The sequence below is a fragment of the Symsagittifera roscoffensis genome, unplaced genomic scaffold (genome assembly GCF_963678635.1).
Source record: "Symsagittifera roscoffensis unplaced genomic scaffold, txSymRosc1.1 SCAFFOLD_536, whole genome shotgun sequence".
NCBI lineage: Eukaryota > Metazoa > Xenacoelomorpha > Acoela > Convolutidae > Symsagittifera > Symsagittifera roscoffensis.
Genome location: NW_026971590.1, coordinates 12130 through 33315, shown reverse-complemented (window position 1 = coordinate 33315; position 21186 = coordinate 12130). Strand labels below are relative to the sequence as shown.

Genomic DNA, 21186 nt, shown 5'->3' with positions numbered 1-21186 from the left:
ATTTAAGCAAGTAAAATTGGTTTTTGGAGTTTTTTTAGCTTCATTTTGGGAACCAATAACTTCAAAAAATTAAATTATTGAGAAATTTTTTTTAAAATTGTTTTTGTATTTCTAGTCATTTTTTCTACTAAAAAATTTGTCCTATTCGCCTTTGTTGCAATAACTGGCTACTGCGCCTAAATTATATTTTTACATCAGATCCTTTTATCAAACCAAGCAGAAGAAAACTAGAATAACTTTCAAAAAAAAACAACTTTCTAAACCTAATTCTCTAAAACCATGGCTGGAACATTTTGTGTTACTTGCACAGTAACCGGCTATCCTTGTTTCAATTGCTGTTTTTTTGTACATGAAATATCTACTTCTCATTGCTGAGACCATTTGAAAAATGTGGAGGAACTTTGTATTAGGGTGTAAGTTAGTTTTTTTTTCTTTTTTTTTCCAGGCAAAATCAGGTACCATAAATAATCAGAATTCGTGATATATCAAATTAAATCATCAAGATATATTAAATTAAAGCTCTTTCCCATGTGATTCGAGCGATATTTAAAATTTTCAAAAAAGTTTCCCAGTGTCGAGAAAAACCTGTTTAAAATTTTGTCGTTTTGGTCTATTTTTGAGCTAATAAGGTGATTGTACAGGCTCATATAAACTTATTTAAGCTTAAATTAAAGCCGTTAAAAGTTAAAATCAATAGAGTAACTCAGTTTTTGGAGTTAATTGGCTTGTTTAACTTTGGTCCGCATTTTCCTAATTTCAGTTTTTTGTTTTCTTTTTGTTTCGAATTTCGATATTTTTATCACCCCACGCAAAACAAAACGACACTATTTTGAAAAAATATATATTTTTATAAGACTGTGATCAGAAAATTCTGTGCTACTTGCACTAACCGGCTATCCTTGTCTTGACCTTTGAATTTGCAATTAAACATCTTTGAAACTAACCAAGAGTTAATTCATATAGTATTGCTTTGATTTTTTTCAGGTTCTGTGGCTTGCCTGTTAACGCGCCTGATTGTCACAAGATTGTGTGTTTGAGCCCGGCCGGGGTTTTATTTTTGCAAGAAAAAGCATAGATTGTTTGATCATTTCTGACAACAAAAAAAAACAGATCAGAATTTGTTAGATCTTATCATTTTTATTTTGTTTTTAGAAAAAAAAAAAAGTTTTCAGATAATAAAGTTTTATTAATTCACAGCTGTGATCAGGAAAAGTTTTGATAGTTAAATTCAAGTAGTACTGTGCTCTTCTCGTTTTATTTCTAAACTTTTGACACAAAACTGAAGAGCACGATTTCAAAGATTACATCAAGTTATTACGCTCAAAAGTTGCAACACTATATAGCAGATTTGATTACACACGCAGTGAGTAATCCTGAACAAAAATTTAGTCTTTTATGTGCAACCATGTGAGATTCTTTACATCCAATCAGCGTGGGACTTAGGATTTTGTAAAATTCTGGATAAAACAAGAGTGTTTGCATTTCGTAATATTTGGTACAAATGTTATATCGGCAAAAAATATCACCTAAAATTTTTTAACTCGCGTAAGAAAAAATGGCTTGATTTAAAGTATCTAAATTTCAAGTTTACATTTTTAAGTTTACCCTCGAAATATCATAATTTTCACTTTGAGACAATAATAATTCAAAAAAGTTTACCGTTTTTGATGTCATAGAAAGAAATGCTTTGAAAACATCGTGCTAGTTGTTTATAGCCGTAACCACAAGAAAAAATTGCTCCCGATAAGTGATTGTTCATAAATTTAATGATCTAGTACTTAAAAACCTAAATGTTAATTATGCCTAAATTTTTCAAAATGAAAAATTTTTAATATGTGTTACTAAATGTGGCCAAGAAAAGCATCAAATTTTAAGATCTAGCGTGAACTGGGATTATCGTCAATTGAAGAAAAATTTAAGTTATGGTCTTTTTTGACAAAAATGGTTTTACGAACATTCGTACAACATTGAAAACACCAGGGACGGACTAGAGGGGGAGGGGAGGCGGGAGTGCGGACGCCTTTTTTCGACCAGGGATTACTTTTTTTGCTCTGGCACAATTGAGTGTATCAAAAAGTACAAAACTATCTTTACTCACATTTCGGCAGGTTTTATCAAAAATACCCATTTCTTGATGCATGTTTGAAATTTATGCATTCTGTAAACTGCCAAAACCAGCAAAGACAAAGTTTCTTTCCACTTTCAGTAGACCGAAAAACAAGTGACTCATTGGGTTTTCATGATACTGAGTCAGAAGACAGAAGAAAGAAAGAAAGAAAGAAAGAAAGAACGAAAGAGAGAGAGAGAGAGAGAGAGAGAGAGAGAGCGAGAGAGAGAGAGAGAGAAGCGTCCAACCCCCACCCGAAAAATGAAATCCCCCTGCTGCTAATTGCTAATGATATTTTCAAAATGAGGTCAAAGATATTTTTTCTTTTGAATTGATGCCCATTAAAACTGCATATAAACGTAGTGTCCTTTGTTGAAATCAAAGTTGTGAACAAATTTTGCTCATGCTTATTTTTCACATATGATGTTTCCTTTCGATTTTACAATTGCAGTGGTTTTAGCATGCAAATTTAACCCAATTTCATCAAATCCAATTCCAGATGAGCAAATAGCTGGTACGTATAATCTGCAAAAACTTCAAAATGAGTTATAAAAAGATTCAATGCAATCAGGACTTCTGGTGTTTAAGGTGGTACATTCGTGTCGGATGCTTCAATTTACCCCTTCTTTGTCCAAGTTTTAGTGTGAGCTCTTTCTTTCTAAACCGACTTGAATCAATCCGGCTCTTGATATATCTTTAGTTACAAATAATAAAGAAGTTACAGCAACTAAAGCAAACCGATATTTTTTGAGCTCGGAAGGTTTATCAAAGGTAACTTTTTCGATCCTTAGTTGACCATGCGTTAACTCATCGGGGAATTGAGAATCAAATGAATCAGACAAAACTTTAAGCACACGTTCCCAAGTTTTTGGACAGTTTTCAAGCACTTCTGAATGTTCAAGAGACATTTCGTATTGCTTTTGTTTCGTACTTTTGGCTCAAAAATTACGCCATTTCTTAAGGTTAGTTTTATTGTAAATATCTTGCAATTCGGAGCGTGTTTTAAGAAATTTATGAGTCAGCGGCCAAAGTTTTCAGCCAGTTTTCTTGTTCCATACAAACGGATGATTAATCATAGCAATTCTACACTTTTTTCATGATAACTTGACTTGAATGTTGATTTTAGATTAAGAAGTAGACACTTGTTCAGAAGGTGTGGAGGTACAATTCTGTCCGAGTATGAAGTTCTCACAGCTGCTCATTGTCTACAAACAGAAGGAGAGTGGGAGAAACCGAAAGATGTGTACATTGTGTCAGGTACCACAAGTAGATCAATTGAAGTGAACTAAAAAATGACCTACGAGCTGAAAGCTCGGAGGTTGGTCCTTTCATTCGCGGTTAAATAGTCTTGAGTCTTCCTGGCTATAAAAAAAGTTCTGTAAAAATTGCTAGTTAAAAGTTGACGTTTGCCTGGCGAAAAAAAAACCCAGCCCGCGCAAAATGATTCAGTCACTTTTTTTGAACGTCGGAACATGAAAGTGATTCAACTGCAGCTTTTCTTCAAAAAAGTGTTTTTAAAGATTGGGCAGCTTAGGATAGATAATAATGCGCGCAAAATTTCCACTTTTCTAAATGATTATAAGTGGGCTAAATGAGCCAAAAAGCCAAATGAATATTGCTTAAAAAGATGATAAACGCAAACAAAAAGTAAAAGGTTACAAATTTTTAGGCGACACTAAACCCGAAACTCCAGTAACGAAAATTTTGGTGAAGTCGGCCAAGCGACAGTCGGTCAAATATTACACTTATCTGAAACGGTACATAAGATTTGACAGTGGGTACGATTTGGCAAAACTAACCCTCAAGAGCAAACTCAACTATGACAAATATAGACTGCCTTTGAAAGTGTGCAGGGGAAAGATGGGAGAGAGGAACAATGGGTTCCAGACTCGGGCACTGGGCTTGGGATTAACAGATGACAATTTTACTGCTGCATACGAGTTGATGGTATCGTTTGTTTTCTTCTTACTTCTCAGTTGAGAAACAACAAAAATAAGTTTCGACTAACTGCAAAACTCCAATCGTCCTCAGAGCTCTAAAGAGTTGTTTACACAAAATGTAACCGCATATTCAGTTGTACAAAGACTTTGTTCAAATTTGTTTTCGACTGTTTGCTTCGATTTTAATGTGCTTGTCGTTAAATTTTTTTGCCGACTCGACTCAACGTGATTAATTTTATGTCGACTTTTATTTTTAAATAGATGTTTCGATTTGGTAATCGACTTTACATTTCGGCCGGTTCGTTTTATATTTCAAAATTTTTAAATGTTTTTGTATTCAGATTTAAGTTTCCGCCAACTCGACTTTATGTGTTCGCCTTAATATTGAGTTAAGACCGATGTGGTTAACTCATAGAGTAATTTCGTATAGGGTACACCGTCTGCTCGTCACGCTATCTTATTTTCGGCCGGATAGATTCGTGCAACTTCTTAGTCTAATACCGATTCTAATCTTACTCTTATACTTTCTAGTCTCAGGGTGTTTAACTAGTCTCTGCTAGGCTCAATAGATCTAGGGTATACTGGTTTGTTGCGGCTGCTGAAGTTCTCTTGGAGAGACAACTAATTTCTAAGTTAAATTCAAATCTCTCTGGTGCTGAAATTACAAGTAATTTCAGCACTTACAAATAAGTGGGTTGTTAGTTAGATGGATCATGATTGGTTAATATTAAATACTTTACAGTGGTAATATATCTAATTTATCCAATCATAAAATATAGTTTAGATCAGGTTCCACCCATTCGGGTTTTACAGAGTTTTTTAGAATTATCTTTCTGCAATTCAAGGGATGGATGATGAACGTAGGTATTTGGCGAACATCATATTCTTGTCCGGTTCCTCTTGTTATAGAAGTTCCAGGACGCTGGAGTCAGGGACATCAATCGTTGTGTCGTCTTGTGACAACGACTGTGTTTCCCAATGAAATCAATCTGATTTCAAAATGGTTTGCTATGACGGGTTTTTCTGTATTATGTAGAGAACTTGTTTTGTGTTCAACCTCGTCTGGGAATGGCGTGGCGATTGTGTATGGAAGGGATGCCTTGTAACTCGGATCTGTACGTATACTTGAACATCGAGGTGGTCATTGGTCTAGTTCAATGAAGTCCTTTTCTGCGAAGTCAAGTCGTACTCTAAATCCTTTGAGTTGTGATTGTGGACGGCATATCGGTTGTGTTTAGCCAGTCTTGTTCGAGTGTGATGGGATCATTTTGTCTTTGGATGTTCGTCTTTGTTGTTGTGTGTTGATCTATATAGTGCAAGGTATGATTTACATTTTATAAAATTTTATTAGTTCGATTTTTTAATCATGAATTTAGTTAGTTGTTTTCACAAAAACATTTTGTTTTAGTTCGGTTATTTTGAAGAGTTACTCACCCTTGAGTACCTCTTATTAAAAATAGAAGTGTGGTCACAAAGCGTGGATGTAGCGCGGTGGGTTAGGCCGGCTAAAGAGCATGCTCAGGACGTCCTTTCTGGTGGGTTAGGCCAGGAGTGGGAGTATGATTTCGTGCGGTTTCTTTGAGAGGTCCTGTTATGTGATAAAGTTTTATGTTGGGTTTATGTTGGTCTTTCTTATGTTTCTTTGGTTGTGTCCTTTTTTCAAAAATCAAATTGTTTTTGTTATGGGTTTGTCTTGCGACTTTTTTGTGTTTTATGATTTCTTTCTTAGACTTTATAATAGTCTTCAAAAGAATAAATTATCCAGTTTTAAACTGGGTTAATCCGGTTTGGGTACCGTTGGTTTTCTTTTCTTAGTCATGCTGTTATTTTATGATTTGTGGTGTTTAGTAAGCTGCGTTGGTTACTTTGGTTTAGTATATAATTCCTTTCCAACCGGGTTAAAGGAAAGTTTGAATTTTGTTATCGTGTGTTAGAGTTGTAGAGTGTGAAAACTTGAAACTTAAAATCATTATTTAAACAATTCTTCGTGGGCGAGCTGTGCCAGTTTGGATAGAATTCCTGTGTGAGTGAAAGAAAACATCAAAAGGTTAGTACTGCGTTTTCATTTTATCAATTTATTACATAGAATTTCAATTTCACTGCTAGTTTTGGGGGAAATTTAAAGTTATAAATTTTCGTCGTAATTGAATTTACTGCTTTATGGGAAGACAATTTATAAATTAATTTACTACATTTGGTATGAATTCTATCATATTATTTTGTGTAAAATATTAATGAAGTTTAGAAGAATTTTAACAATTTTAACTTTTATTTTTCTTTTCTGTTTTTTGCAGATGATCGTGGTATGAAGACTAAAAATTTAAAAGAAACATGAATAAAGAATGGTTAGTACTAATTTAAATTTATTAGTCAAGAATATTTTAAAATTATACTTACCTTTTGATCGTCTGGGAAAAAGCCGTGGGGAAAGATGTCGTGTACTATGTCCGAATTTGTTAGTATTTTTGCTAGTATGCGAATGATGTTTTTAGTTTGAAGCAGTGGCCAAAGCAATTGAAGTGCTTTAATGGTTTTTAGTTCTTCAGTGCCTACTGCAAACTCATAAGGTGTGTTTTGAATGAGGTTATATATTTTGTGATTATATTTAGTATTGTGAATAAATTCTAATATTGGGATTTCTATAGGCTGGATAAATTCATGTGGGATAAGGAAGGGTCTGGATTCTTCGGCGTTAAAGGTCTTCGTGATGGGACAAAATATAAACATTTGTGTTACTGGGTCATAATTGCAGAGGATGCCGTGGAGGTTAGTATCTTTGATGCAATAGGTGAAATTAAGAAAAAATGGTGAAGTGTACTTCGAGTTAAGAAACTGAAAACGATGGTGTGGTTGTCTTGATGGATTATGTAAATCAAAATGATTTTGTATGAAGCGATAGTATGTATATGTATGAGTCTGTTTCGTGCGTAACATAATGTCGTGTGAACAGTGCAAATCGCGTTCATGTGGTGCAAGGAAGTGAAAGGTTAGTGAAAATAACTGAAATTTTTCTTTAAAGCTTTCGTAAGCTTGAATATCATTGAGTGCTTCAGAAATGATGTGATCATATTTTCTATCAAAAATATTAAGTGTGAATACATATGACGTTTTGATGAAGAATTTTTCTGTTAGTTGTGGGTTAGCGAAGCGGTCGTCATCTAGAAATTTGTCTTGATTAACTCGGATGATATTATGGTCGTAATATTCTATAGTAAATTCGTTAGCTCGGGGTGCAGTGAATGTTTTTAGTGATTTTTTATATCCTATATAAGTAAATTGTCTAAGTGTTAGTGCTGCGGTGAGTCTATATAGCATATCTTTATTCTTTTCTATATCGTTATGAGTACTAGATAGTGGCAGGCAAAGGGGATTAGTAAAATGGTAATATGCTGTCCAGTGAAGTGTGGGCATTAAAACATGTTCATCTACAAAACTACGTGTGTCGTTAGTGTCGTTAGGTGTGTTTAAAGTATATTGTGGGAATGAGGGTAAGGTGATTGCTAGAAAATCTTTCGAGTTGGTGTGGTGTGGGTGATTAATATATTCGCAGGCTGTTCCTGGTTTGGTCGGGAATGGATGGTTCGGGAATTTTCTTTTAAAAGTGCGATAAGCTCGGTGAGTGCTATTCGATGATTCGGTGGATGTGGATGATTGTGCTAATGATGCAGTGTAAGCTGAGGAGGATGTAGGAGTAGGTGGGTTTGAGGATTCTATTGTGGATGAAATTTGATTTATAGTGAGGGTGTTAGGGCGTATTAACTGTTGTTTTAGGGTGATAAAATTATCGAGTTCCTGGGAGATTTGGAGGGTATCTGGAGAATTATTAGATGATCGGTCGGAATGAAATGGAGAATAGGTTGGGGTTACTTGCGAAAAATAAGAAGGAGTGGAAACGGACGGGAGTGGATTATTTGGTGGGATTGGTTGAAAAGGGGGTTTTGAAAAAACTGAGGAGTTGGTTTGAAAATTATTGGATGGAGATGGTTCGGAGTCTGCAAGTTCGTCAGGGGTTTCTATATTAGAGTTATTAAGTTGTGAGATGGAGTATAAAACTGAAATATCTGAATTAGTATCCGAATTCATGCTTGATGATATATTAATAGTTGGAAAACCGGGTGGTGGGAAAGCAAAAAGTGGGATTATTGGGATTGGAGTGTGGAGGTTGGTTGGATGGGAATTTGAGCGGTGTAGGGATCCAAGTTGTCGGCTCATCGTGGGCTAAAAAAATGATTATTTTGAGACTGAAAAGCGGTGGTATGGGGTTGTTCTATAATTGGTTCATGTGTATTATTTTGTGAATGATGTGTCATTATATGTTGTATGGGACTTTGAGATATGTTTGGTCTAAAATTTGGGTTATGTGTTATTTCTAGGTTTCTGAAATTACGTGGGACTAAGGATAATGGATGGTTATGTGGTAGGGGTGGCAACTGTGGTGCGGTACTTGTTACTTCTATGTTATTATGTTCTTCGTCATATGTGTTGTCTTGTCGCTATTTTTGTGTTATATTCTTTTATTTGTGCGTCTAGAAGAATTTTGTTTATTGATGATGAAAAAATTCCAAAAAACCTGCAAATAGTATGCGTGCTACACTTGCTTGTCTATTTACTTGTGTTTGTATAGCGCATGTGTTATAGATTCCTTTTAAAAGTGAAAAAAGAAATCCTATAAAGTTAAACATTGCGTATAGGATAGTCAATTTTTCTAAGATGTAATAGGGCCACAATAGAAAATCGAGAATTTCATTTTTTAAGGTAACAAAGCTCAAAATATTGATAGGCGAATTATCTTGTGGTCTGTATTTTTCACCGTTTAGATATATATAGTCTTTAATGTCTTTAAAATATCCGCTATAATTTTGTGTATAAATATCTGCAAATCCTGCGGTTTCGGCAAGTTTGCGTAAATTTTGGTCAATTGATTGTCTTTGTATAGTGTCCATTTGTGTTAATAATTCTTGGAATTGTTGTGCTCCAATGTGGTGTTGGATATTTGATTTTGAATATATTCCAATTGATTGTAAATCAATATTTGGATTACGAGCAATAGCTCTGATGCTTTCGGGTGGAAATTTTTTGAGTGATTGCATTAACGTAAGGTATGGAGTAAGAAGATAATATTTATCTTCATCAGGGTTCAATTGTACTACATTGTGGCTATTTTTGGATCCACATGGGACTGCGGTATCCCAAAAATATGTTCGTCTTGAAAGTGTGTCAACAAAATGTACTTTATTTTTTATAAAATATAGGGATTCTTTTATAGCAGCGTTTATCTTCAAAAACATATAGTGGTGATACTTTTTTGGTACAAGTATAAAACCATAAAATGTTTCCTTCGTAGTCTAGAAAATTTGATCTATTTCCTGATAATAAATATCCTGCGTAGGGTATTTTTAATACTGCTAGTGCGAGTGATTGTAGGATTTGTGTCCTTTCTAATTCGCATAGTTGGTGAAGTGTTTCTAATTCAGAGAAGGACATTTCTGGAAAAATTCGACTAATCGTGGAGTCTAACTTCATATCTAAGTGGATATCATAGTGGATATTACCAAAATAAGTGTTATTCATTAGTGATAGTTCTTGTAAACGTGTGCTTCTAGTGTCATGTGGCTTTAGTTTTCCACCAGGTTGACCATTACTTTTTTGAAAGTTAACTGGTATATATGATGTTCCTTAGTGTAGAGGGTGACCTGTGGCATAAGGGTCAATTTTTATTTTTCCAGTGGTCATGTCGAAACCTTTTTCGTATTCAACTAGTATTTCAGAATATTGTGTTTTGTAAAGTGGGTTTCTGTATTTGCATGCGATTTCTGTTTCTTGGTATATTTGGAAACGTGTTAATTTATTTTCTATATTATGGAGATTTCGAAAATCAGGACTTTGTTTTCGTGATGGATGGACTTGTTCATATGGAATTGATTGTATAAACTATTTTGCGTGAAATTTTATCATTCGAGCGTGTATTTTTGCTACTTGAAATGTTGTGCATGTATCTTCGGGAAACCAAACAATTGTTGCTTGTGTCCGTGTTGTAGGATCACAATAACCTTGATCGTTTTTACAAGGTAATGCAATTCCTTGATAGATCATTGTGTTGTCTGATAAATCTCGTGTGAGTTGTATTTTTTCGAGTTGTATTTTCCAATCGAAAAACAATATTTCTTGATATCCTTTATTTTTTGTGTCTGCTTTGCAGTTTGATGGGTTATTTATACCAATGTGTGGTATCCAGTGCTTATCTTGTATTTCATAAGTTAAACTTCCGTGTGCGCCGTTGTATGGGTATTTTTCATCTAGTTTTATATGTCCTTGATATCTTTCAAGTTCTGCTTGATGTACAGAATCGGCAAAAAATTGAAAATATACTAGTTTTCTGTCGGTGTTTTTATTTCTTGTGATATTTAATCTGAGTAGCTCGTTTTTACAATCATCGGGATTTAGGTGTAGAAGTCGTTCTATATTACTTTGGTAGAATGATTCGTGGTCAAGTCGGTTTTTATTTCCGTTTGAAACTTGTGAACAATGTACTTTCTTTTCGGAAAATGTTGCTGTAAATTTATATCCTGAGACTGTTGTTGCTCGGCTTTTGAATACAGTGTTGCTATTACATTTGTAGTTTCTATAGCTTGTGGTTCCGTTTCGCATTGTGATACTTGATTTATTGCATATTTGTGTAGTGTTTTTTGTTCATTTTCTTCGCAATCGTAGTGTGTTACTAATAAGTCCTGGGGTCCTGTGCGGGGAGAAGGATTTGTGTTTTGATCGGAAAATATTGGAAAAAAGATTTGTTGAATTATCAATATTTTTAGAATATACATGTGTATGATAATCCTGAGTATGGGTTATAAAATGTGATGTAACCAATTGTCTTTTTGGTATATCTGTCGTACTTATATATTACTTCAGTTGTTATAAATGGTGGTGGTAGCGATTGAGCTGTTATATTGGGTGGGTTTAATGGGTAAGGATGTTGAACGTTGTGGTTAAGTTTAACCGTGATTTCGAATTTTAAATGTAGACTATTTTGTTGGAGTATTTGGATGTTATGGTCACGAATGTCTTCGTGGATGTCTTGTCTATATTGTAGTTTATGGAGTGCCCAATTGTGGAGTCGGTTACTTTCTGGATGTTGTCCAAATAATGTTGGGGGTGCTGTGAACGTGTTCCAATCTAATCTTAAAGGGATATTTGTTGATGATTGTTCTCGATATCTAGCGTCGAGGTTATTTGGAAAATTTAGGGGGAAAGGCGTCGGTGAAATCTGGCTTATTGATGGTGTTGATGGTAGTGATAATGTTTCTGGTAGTGATGATGATGTTGTTGTATCCGTATAAATATCTATTGGGTCATTTATTAAATTTGGTTCACCTTGTGTGAATGAGTGTGTTGTCCAATATGGTAACCGTGATGTTCGGTTGGGGGGGTTAAAGGGATTGTCACGTATTTTTTCAGATGTTGGTGTTAAACCTAAGTAATCTGAGGGTATAATTGGGGTGCTACGTTGTGAAAGAAGTGTAGGGGTTTCCGGTAGTATGCTATTTGGGTTTTCTGGAGTACTTTGTGATGGGGATTGGGGTATATCAAAATGAACTCGGGGGGTTTGAAAATTTCTATTTCGTCGAGAATGTATAATTTGTCTATTTATTTCAACTGTATTTTGGTTTTGACTAATGTTTCTTATTCTACTTAATTCTTGTGGTAATGTTGGGTACAAGTTGTATGTTGGTTCACTTAGGGGTTCCTGTCGTTGAACTGGTTCTAATGGTTCAGATAAGCGAGCGTGTCGTTCTTCAAAAGTGTATAGGTTATCTTGGAAAGAAATTCGTGTGGATGTTTGGGGGTTTTGGGTAGTTGTAGGTATTGTCGGGTTTTCTTGGGATGATGTCGGTGAAGACTGACTGTGTGATTGTTGGTTAGCAATTTTTGAAGGTATTCTGATTGATTTTTCCTAGTGAAAAAATTTATGTTTATTGTAGTATTCTTCAAGGAAGAGAATTAAAAGGATTATTGCTAAGGCGAATGTGATTAATGCCTTTTTTATACATTTGCACATTGTCAATATTAGGGATGATAAAAATATTATAAAAATTACAAATAGTAAAAAAATATCTGTTCTACTAAAAATTGTTCGTATCATTAAAATAAACTTTGTTATCGTACCCGTGAATATGGTCAATGATTTGGGAAAGTTAGAGCTATATTTCAAATAGGGAGTAGAAAATTTTTAAAATGTTGCAAAAAATGATTAAAATTATTATAAAAGCTTCAAAGGTATCAAAGAGAATTATGAATAAAAGTTTAAGTATTGTGAAAAAGTTTATGAAAATGTTGAAAATTGTATATTTAAAGATATTTACTGATCGAGAGAAGAGCATTTAAGAAATGATTTCTTGGTCGAATATTTTTTGGTGTTTGGGGCAATTTTCAAGTGTGGTCGAGTTATTTATTGATTTTTTGACAAGTGGGTTGAGTTTTGTGAAAATTTGTTGGGGGCTAATTTTATGGTGTTCGGGAGGTCCTCTTTGCTTTATTTTTATTTGTCAGGTGATCTGGAATCATTTTGAGATTTTTGTACTTAAGGCTAATTTATTATGGTCGTATTTTTACTTTAGGCTAATTTATCATTTTTGGTTGGGGGGTTTTTGAGGTCTAAGTTGGGAAAATACTGTTGATCTTTGCGTTATTAGATAAGGGAGGGTTATGATATTTAATGGTATATATTTTAGTTGTCAAGTTTGAGTGGTTTGCTTATTTTTGACCTGGAGGTTGTAAAGTTATAGTTATAGATATGCCTGGAGCTTAATATTTTTCGTCTAATTGGTTGGTGTTATAGTTATAGAAGGTGACGGATTGAATGAATCCTATTGGCTAAATTTGAACTAAAATTGTTGCGTGTATGTCAGCATGTTATTTTGAAAAATGAAAGTTCAAAATGATCCAGAGGTGCAAAGATTATTAATTTGAAAATTAAAGTTTTGAAATTCAACTTTCTTCAATATTTTAGATTGTGGGATGAATGTTTTGTAGTTTTTACGTGGTTGATTTCTAAGTCGTGATGACTCTCTATGTTCTGATTTGTTCTTGTGGTAAAATTTATTCTATCATTTTCCTATGTTTCCTTTCTTTTTGAGATATTTTTTGATCTAGCTTTTTTGTATTGTTTTGGGTTGTAGTTGGTTTTGTGTTTTGTTTTCCATGATGAATGTCGTTTTGTTCATTTATTTCTTTTTCCGTATGTGGGTGATTTTGAATAACTTTTAAACCTGTGAAAGAATATAATTGAGTTAATTCGCGTATTCTTTTGGGTAGTAAGGCAATAGATTGTTCCGATGTTGAACAGTTTCTTTTTGGTCTGAATCGGTGATTTTATATGTTACGTCAGTGGGTTTGGCAATTATTTGGTATGGTCCTTTTCGAAGGGGTTGTAATTTTTTAGAAATTCCTTTTTGTGTATTAAAATTAGGTATTAAGACAACTGTTCCAATTTTTAAATCTGAGGCTGGTGTAAAGCGTGAATTAAATTGTTCGTTAATGTTTTGCCTTTGTAACAACTTTTTTGTTACTCTTTGGTAAATTTCATTGTGTTTTTTATCTCTATTTAAAATCCATTTGGTGTGTGTACCGGAGGCTAATTTAAGGATTTGTGGGTGATGAAAATGATCTTCATCATGCGTGTGTAAATGTAGGTTATAACAAACTGAGTCTTTATTTGGTTGGCAATGACCTTGTGCGTTTTTATGAGAGTTTGCTGTAAACATAATTGGTTTACGTGGCTTTTGATTAAAAACCATTTCGTGTGGTGACATTCCTAGAGTTGTCGTAATTTGTGAATTATATGCTAAGAGGAAAAACTTTACATCTGCTGCCATTCTGTGTATCTTGTATCATTTCCATTTATGATACATCTAAGATATTCGTGTAGTGAACGGTTCATACCTTCGACTAAACCGTTTGTCTAAGGTGCATGAGATGTACGTGGTTTGTGTTTGATGTTATATAAGTGACATAGTGTGATGATTTCATTATTTATGAATTCTGTACCGTTATCTGTAACTAAGATTTCGGGTAATCCGAATTTAGCTATCCAGTGTTCATAAAGTGTTGTGTAAGCATAATAAGCGTTACAATGTGGTACTGGGTTGAGTGCTACATAATGTGTAAATGCATCAACAATTACCATAATGTAGGAGTTTCCTTCAGAGGATGGTGAAATTGGTCCTTTTGTATCGAATGAAATACGATGGTTAAAATATAAACTTTGTCCTTTAAAACCTTGTTTTTGTGCTATTTGTTTTTGATTTGGATAAGGTTTTTTTAACTGGCATACAATACAATCATTGCATAGTACTTTTATCCAAATTGGTGCATTTGGGAAATAAAAAGTTTGTGTAAAATTTGAATATGTTTTCTCTGATCCAGAGTGTCCTTTAGTATTTTGTGTATGTGAAATGTTAAAAGCTATTAGAATCATACTTAAAGGGAGACAGGGAACTGTAGAATCATTTAATTGATATTCTAGAAGGTCTGTGTTTTCATTAATTGTTGTATTTTTAAATTTTTGGAATATCGGAGGAGTGTTTTATTTACTAAAATTGTGGTATCTGCTTTTACGGGCTTAGTTTTGTGTTTGTGCCATGATTTTAGTTGTCTAATTACTGGGTCAAGATTTTGATATTGTTTCAAGAGTTCAAGTGTAATTTTATCTGTTGGAGGGAGAAAAATATTTTCAATTTCTAATTTAGATAGGGAAATTGTGTCAAGTGGGTCATGGGGGTCAAAAACTTGATTTATTGTGTATTTTGAATCATTTGTTTTTGGTCCTGATAAATTTATTTTATCAGTTAAATTTTTTTTTCGATTAACGGAAAAAGGTATTTTTTATGCGAGTGGTGTTTTATTCTTTTTTGTTGGGTGTTATTTTTTATCCATTGTGAGTATGGAATTGGTTTGAAAGTTGATGTTCCTAGTAGATCAACCTCGTAGTGATTAGTTTGGCAATCTAAGTAAAGTGGGAAATGTTGTAGGTTATTTATTTGTGATTGGTCAATGTCATATTTGCATTCTAGTCGGGGTGATGTTTCGTCTTTTGCAAGGTAAAATTTTATATTCTTTGGTATTTCAACTGTAGTTTTTCGTGTAAGTAATTCAGGTGGTGTATTTCGACTTAATGTATCTGGTAATGCAAGATTCTTTCCTGCTGTCCAAATTATATGTAAGTTTGGAAATTTCATTAGAATTAGTTGAAATCTATAAACTCAGTGATTGGGATTTGACTTTTGTGTAAAGAGAAAAATGATTGGTATATGATCTGTGAATAGAACTGTTGGATGTTTTGATCCAAGTATCAGAAATTCATATTCTGTAAGTGTATAAATTATAGCTGTACATTCTCTCATTAGAGTTGAGAGTCGTAGCTCTGCTTGTGTGAATAATCTGGAATTTGCTGATATAAGGTTCATTTTACTTGTATCACTATGTGATTGTAGTAATGCTGCGCCGATGCCAAAGTTTGAAGCATCGCACATTGCATAGAGTGGTTGATTTGGATCTGAAATTGTGTTTGAGATTTGTTCAGTTTAAAGTTTTTTAATTTCATCAAATCGTGTTTGATGTTCAGAGGTCCATTCAAATTTATTTTGTTGTCTGAGGATATTATAGAACGGTTTTAAATATAATTGCATTTTATAAACGTACTTGCTTAAGAAATTTAACATTCCAAGGAATTCTTGGATTTTCTTTTTGTTTGTTGGTGGTTGAAGTTTTTGAATAGCATCAATGCGTGATTTTAATGGAGTAATTGTGTTTCTTTTTATATTATGTCCTAAAAATTTAACTCGTGTTAAAAAGAAGTGTGATTTATCGGGGGCGGCCTTCAGATTTTCATTCTGAAGTAGTTTATGATAGTGTTCTAAGACTGTAAACATTTCCTCTTTTGTCTGTGATTGCATAAAAACATCATCTAAATAGGTGATTGCGTTTTTCTTGAGTATTAGTGGTCTAAAAATTTTGCTCATTAAAAGCTGAAAATGCTGCTGGTCCTATGGAAATTCCATAGAATAGGCGGTTAAATTCATATTGTTGATTTCCAATAACAAATTGTGTTAAGCGTCGTGATTGTTCATCTAGTGGCATTTGATTGTATGCACTATTCATATCTGCGGTTGTAAAGTATTTTCCGTTTATTTTTGTTAAGATAACTTGTATTGGTTCAATAGGCCAATTGCAATTTGATTCGTCAATTAGTGAATTGAGGTATCTAGCGTCTAAAACTATTTTTAAAGATTCTCCTTTTGCTAGAATGATAACAGGGTTAATAAATGTGTTACCTTTTGGTTGTTCTTCTTTTTTTACTGGTGAGATAATTTTGTATTGTTCTAAAATATCAAGTAATCTATTTACTTTGTCATGTAAATGAATTGGTACTTTACTAGCTCTTTGTTTTTTGAAAACTGCGTCAGGTTTTAACGGGAGATGTAGTGATGAACTGATTTTCCCAACATCAAATTTTGATGTTGCGTAGATTGTTGAATATTTTAACAGTTGTTTTGCTAGTTTGTCAAATTCGATTTGCGTAATTTGTGAGTGTTCAAAATTAAACATCGTTAAAAATTGTTGTTGTTCTTTTGTGTAATTTGTTATATTGAATGTTGGTTTAAAATATGGTGTTTTTATGAAATAATCTGTGTTTCTCTTTTCATTTTTTATTATGTTATTTCTGGATAATTCTTCGTTAAGAATTGTGGATTGGCAAATATCTAATAATTGGAGTATATTATTTACGCGGTAGGCTACTTCATGTATGGGTGAGATTGTAGCGTTTGTTTCGCAATATCCTAAAAGTCCTAAGGGTAATGTTACTTGATACGGTGTAATGTTATACACGTGTAACGAAAGGAAGTCAGAATTCGTGTTTTTCAAATATTTTATGAATGAAATCGTGATACTGAACAACTTGTTAATAGGTTTAAATTCAAAGTCTGACATAAAAATTGTTGTTTATTTTGACTTTTATCATACTGGTGAACTTGTTTTATTGAAAAATTATATATATATTTCCTGATAGTGGTTTCAGGTGTTTCCGTTGTTGGTTATAAATTGGATAAAATTTTGAGAAAAATGGTGGTTGTTTATTTAATCTTTGAAAAATTGTTAGAGTTGTATTTTTTCTTTTTGTGTACTTATCTTTGATCAGTATTTTACTATTTAAGATGTTGATTGTTGATATATATTTTGATATAAATGGTATGCCAATGATATTGTGTTTAAGTGTTTATTATCAGTAATATGAAATATTTGTTTAAATGGTTTGCTTAGAATTTTATTTTGCTCCATTGTTCTTGTGGGGAGAAGGAATAATTGGATTTTTCCATAATTTACTAATGTTGATCCTTGTGCTGTTGCTAGTTTGCTGGCTGTTTTGATATGTATTAAGGCTGGATGTAGTGTTTTGATTTCATTCCAAGTGAGGATATTAATTATGTTTGATTCTGCTCCTGAATCAATTAAAAAATCAATTCCAAGATCTGGTGGTTGAAATTCTTTGTTTCTTGGACTTTCTAAGAGAAATGGTATTGTCCAAATTTTTTCTCTGGGTTGTTCTTTTTGTATATTTTGATAAATATGATTTGTGTTTAAACATTTTATTTTGTCTTTTTCATCGGATTTAATTACCATGTTAGTTTCGTTTATTTCTTGTGCAGTTTGTGTAGTATTGATGGGTTCAATATAATAATTGCGAAGGAGTTCCAATTGATTTTCATTATATGTCATGTAAAAGGTTGTTCATATATGATAGGTTCATAGTCGTTTTCGACTGTTATCATATTTACGGAGATGGTATTTTCTGTATCAGTTTCTGTATCTGATGATCCACAGTTTATTTGATTTAGTTGTAGTTCGTTACTTCCTGTGTCATCAATACCTGGGGGGTCTGATGTTGTTTCTTCATTTGACTGTACCTGAATAATATGTCTTTGATGTTTTGGTGTACTACTTCTGTATCGATGTTTAGAATTATTATAATGGTTCTTACTCCTATGTGGTGACTGGGAATAATTTCTATTTTGATTATTATAACTTGAATTTCGATTTTGTGAAATGTTTCGTCATCTGTTTTGATAATTGTCATTTGATCTGTGATAGTTTGATCTATTATACGAGTTATTTGTTGATCGATTGTTCGGGTAATTCTGATATCGATTGTTCGAATAACTTCTATTTCGATTATGTGAATAGTTTCTATTTCTGTTGTATGATGAGTTTCGTGATTGATTATTGGAATAGTGTTTATTTCTTGGGTTTGATTGGGAACTGAATCTAGAAACAATTTGTGCTGCATTGGAATTTGATCTCAAATAGTTATTTTGACTATTTGGTCGATTATATTTATTTTGTGATGATTTTTGTGTATTTCTTCGTTCTGGTGATCTTCCTCTATAACTTGAGTTATATGGTGATTGATTCCTTGTGTAATTGGTGTTGATCGGAAGTGGTTTTTCTGAACTGTTGTTACTATATATATTTTTGTTTGGTAGATTTTGATCTTTTTTCATATATTGATAGAACGATTTATTTGGTTCATTATGCTTTTGAGGTTTATTCTGATTATCTTGTTGTTTTTGTCTACATTCGGAAATACTGTGTCCGTATCGTCGACAATAATTACACCATTTTTTGAAAGATGGTTTGCCTTTAAAATTTGGATGTTTTTCATAAATATTTAGTATTTCAGTCATTTTTTCAACTAGGTCTGTATCTGATTCCTGTATGTTATTTATATGTGTAGTGTTTGTTTCAATTCGATTATTATATTGTAGTTTTAGATTTTCTGTTTCTTCAAGTTTCATTGTGATTTTCGCTTGCTCTAGTTTATCTACTAGTTTTCGAATATCTAAATCTGGTTCTCGAATTGAGGAAGAATGAGATGCTCTCTTTTTTATTGATATTTTCCTTAATTGAGGTGTTAAGGTCATCTTTAAAATTTCTGTCATTTTTGTGTTTTTATAGTCATGTGTATTAAGTGAATATGCTTTTCGAACTAGTGTTTCGATACGTACTGCTAATTGTTTGATGGTTTCATTTGGTAATCTGCGAATTTCATTACATAAAACTCTTTGGTGTTGTTTATTTCTTTCGGAGTCAAACATTTTTGAAAATTCTTGTGTAAATCTTTTCGAGTCTGATTTTATTTCTATAGGTAATACTGAAAACCATTTTTGAGCTGCACCAACTAAGGTTGTTTGTATCAATGCTGTGCGTCTACGTATCCAATTTTGATTTAGTGGCGTATTAATTGGTTCAGGTCCTATATTTAAAATTAAATTTGCTGTTACTTCATTGAAATAATCTTCTACAGAATATTCAGGATCTGTTCCTGTAAATACAATTAGTGGTTTATTGGATGTTAATGTTGATCCACCCATGAGGTATGGATTCGTTGTCATCTGTAGTGATTCTGCGGCATTTGGCATTTGCGAAAAATTTGAAAGTTGATTTTTTGTTATTTCGTGTTGCTGAAGGTAATATGGAAGCGGTATTTCATTTTGCATTTGAGTTGGTTGATATGAGTGCAGAGTCATTGGATTTTGTGGTTGAATTGGTTGAAAAGATTGTGTAGTAGTTGGATTTGGCATATGTATTGGTTGTTGATTTCGTGTATCTGTTGGGTTTGGAGAAAATTCTATTATACGTATGAGGTCGTCGCGATCCTTGTGTGCGATATTCTTGGGTATATGGTGCAAAAATTTCTGGTTGTAAATAATAATCATCAGATGATAAATAATCCGTATGATGAGGTGCTTGCTTTTTATTTTTATTTTGTTGAAAGAATGGGTAATTTTCACTATGATCCTGTGGAGGATGTGAATTAGTTCGAAAATTTACTGGGTTGGTTGTTGTCATTGGGTTATCCCAATAGTGAGAACATACATGATTATTATTTTTTCATCAGGGTTGATTTGTTCTTTGTTTGTGAGCATAATTATAATTATGTTCTGCAAAGGTGTTTGTTGTGAATGATTTTCGTGTTTTTGACGGTACTGTCATGGGTCTATATGTTTGATAATCCATATGTGAATATTTTGGAGCAACCGAAGGTTTAACGGTTGATTGTAAGGTTACTTGTGCCAGTGAAGTATTTGTATTTCTTGGTGTTGTTAAATTTGGATGTATTGGTGAAATACTTTGTTGTGTAGTTGTTGTTGTTTGGACAATTTCTTCATTTATGAAGTGTGATTGTGTTTGAATATCTTGTTGTGTAAGATTTCTAGTTCCATTAAGGTTTTCAATGTGTATGACGGTCGAATCTAAACTGTTATTTCGTGTATCAGGTAAAAATGTATTGTAGTTTAATGGTGTTGCATCAATGGTTAGTGGTACTACTTTTAAATAATCTCTGTGGTAAGATATTGTACTTATTGCTTGACTTGAGATAGATTGTGGGATATTTATAAATGTAGGATGAGACCATTCAGGGTCCCAAACGTAGTCTGATTGTTCTGTAATGGCAGTATCATCATTTGAATTTTGAGGTCTGAAATTTTTTCTTGGTTGTGAAATTAAGTCTAAATTATGTGTGAATTAATCTATTATAAACCATGCCAAAATTTTTTGTAAGTCATGTTTTGTGTGTTGTGAAACATCGTCTTTAGTGAAATTTTCTTTGATTATATGTAGAAAAGTTGAAAATAATGTGATTTCTTGTCGTACTTTTGTATGTTTGGATGTTTCAGTTGGTGAGATACTTTGAAATTCTGTTTTTTCTAATATAGAGATATAGGTATATATTATTGCAAAAACTTCATTAGTGAGTATAGAGTTTGCTCTTTGTGAATTATGATGTTGTATGCTTTTGATATATTCTAGGAATACTTTTGAAAATTCTAATTCAAGATCATCTGTTTGAATTACATATTTACGATGATTCGTATTTGGTGTGGTGAATTCTATGGTGTAGATTCCATATTGTTGTGTTAAGTTACATATGTCTTTCAAATAAAGTTCAATCTGGGAATTCTGCTTTGCATGGACTGATTCCGGGTTTAAACAAATTTACGAGTAAATTTTTTCAAAAATCATGTTGCCCTTTATTATCGGGTGCATCTATTAGGAAGGGGTAAACCTCTTCGTCATCTGGAC

At 33.0% G+C, this 21186-nt stretch overlaps 1 protein-coding gene across 1 annotated transcript; it reads left to right on the top strand.

The window, feature by feature from the left end:
- Positions 1-3233: 3233 nt before the first annotated feature.
- Positions 3234-4087, top strand: LOC134856526 (venom prothrombin activator vestarin-D1-like; the record flags this gene model as incomplete). Its single annotated transcript, XM_063872795.1, has 2 exons — positions 3234-3364; positions 3777-4087. Coding segments are annotated over 2 exons (442 nt in total), but the record flags the coding sequence as incomplete, so codon positions are not given.
- Between the last annotated feature and the right edge of the window lie 17099 nt (positions 4088-21186).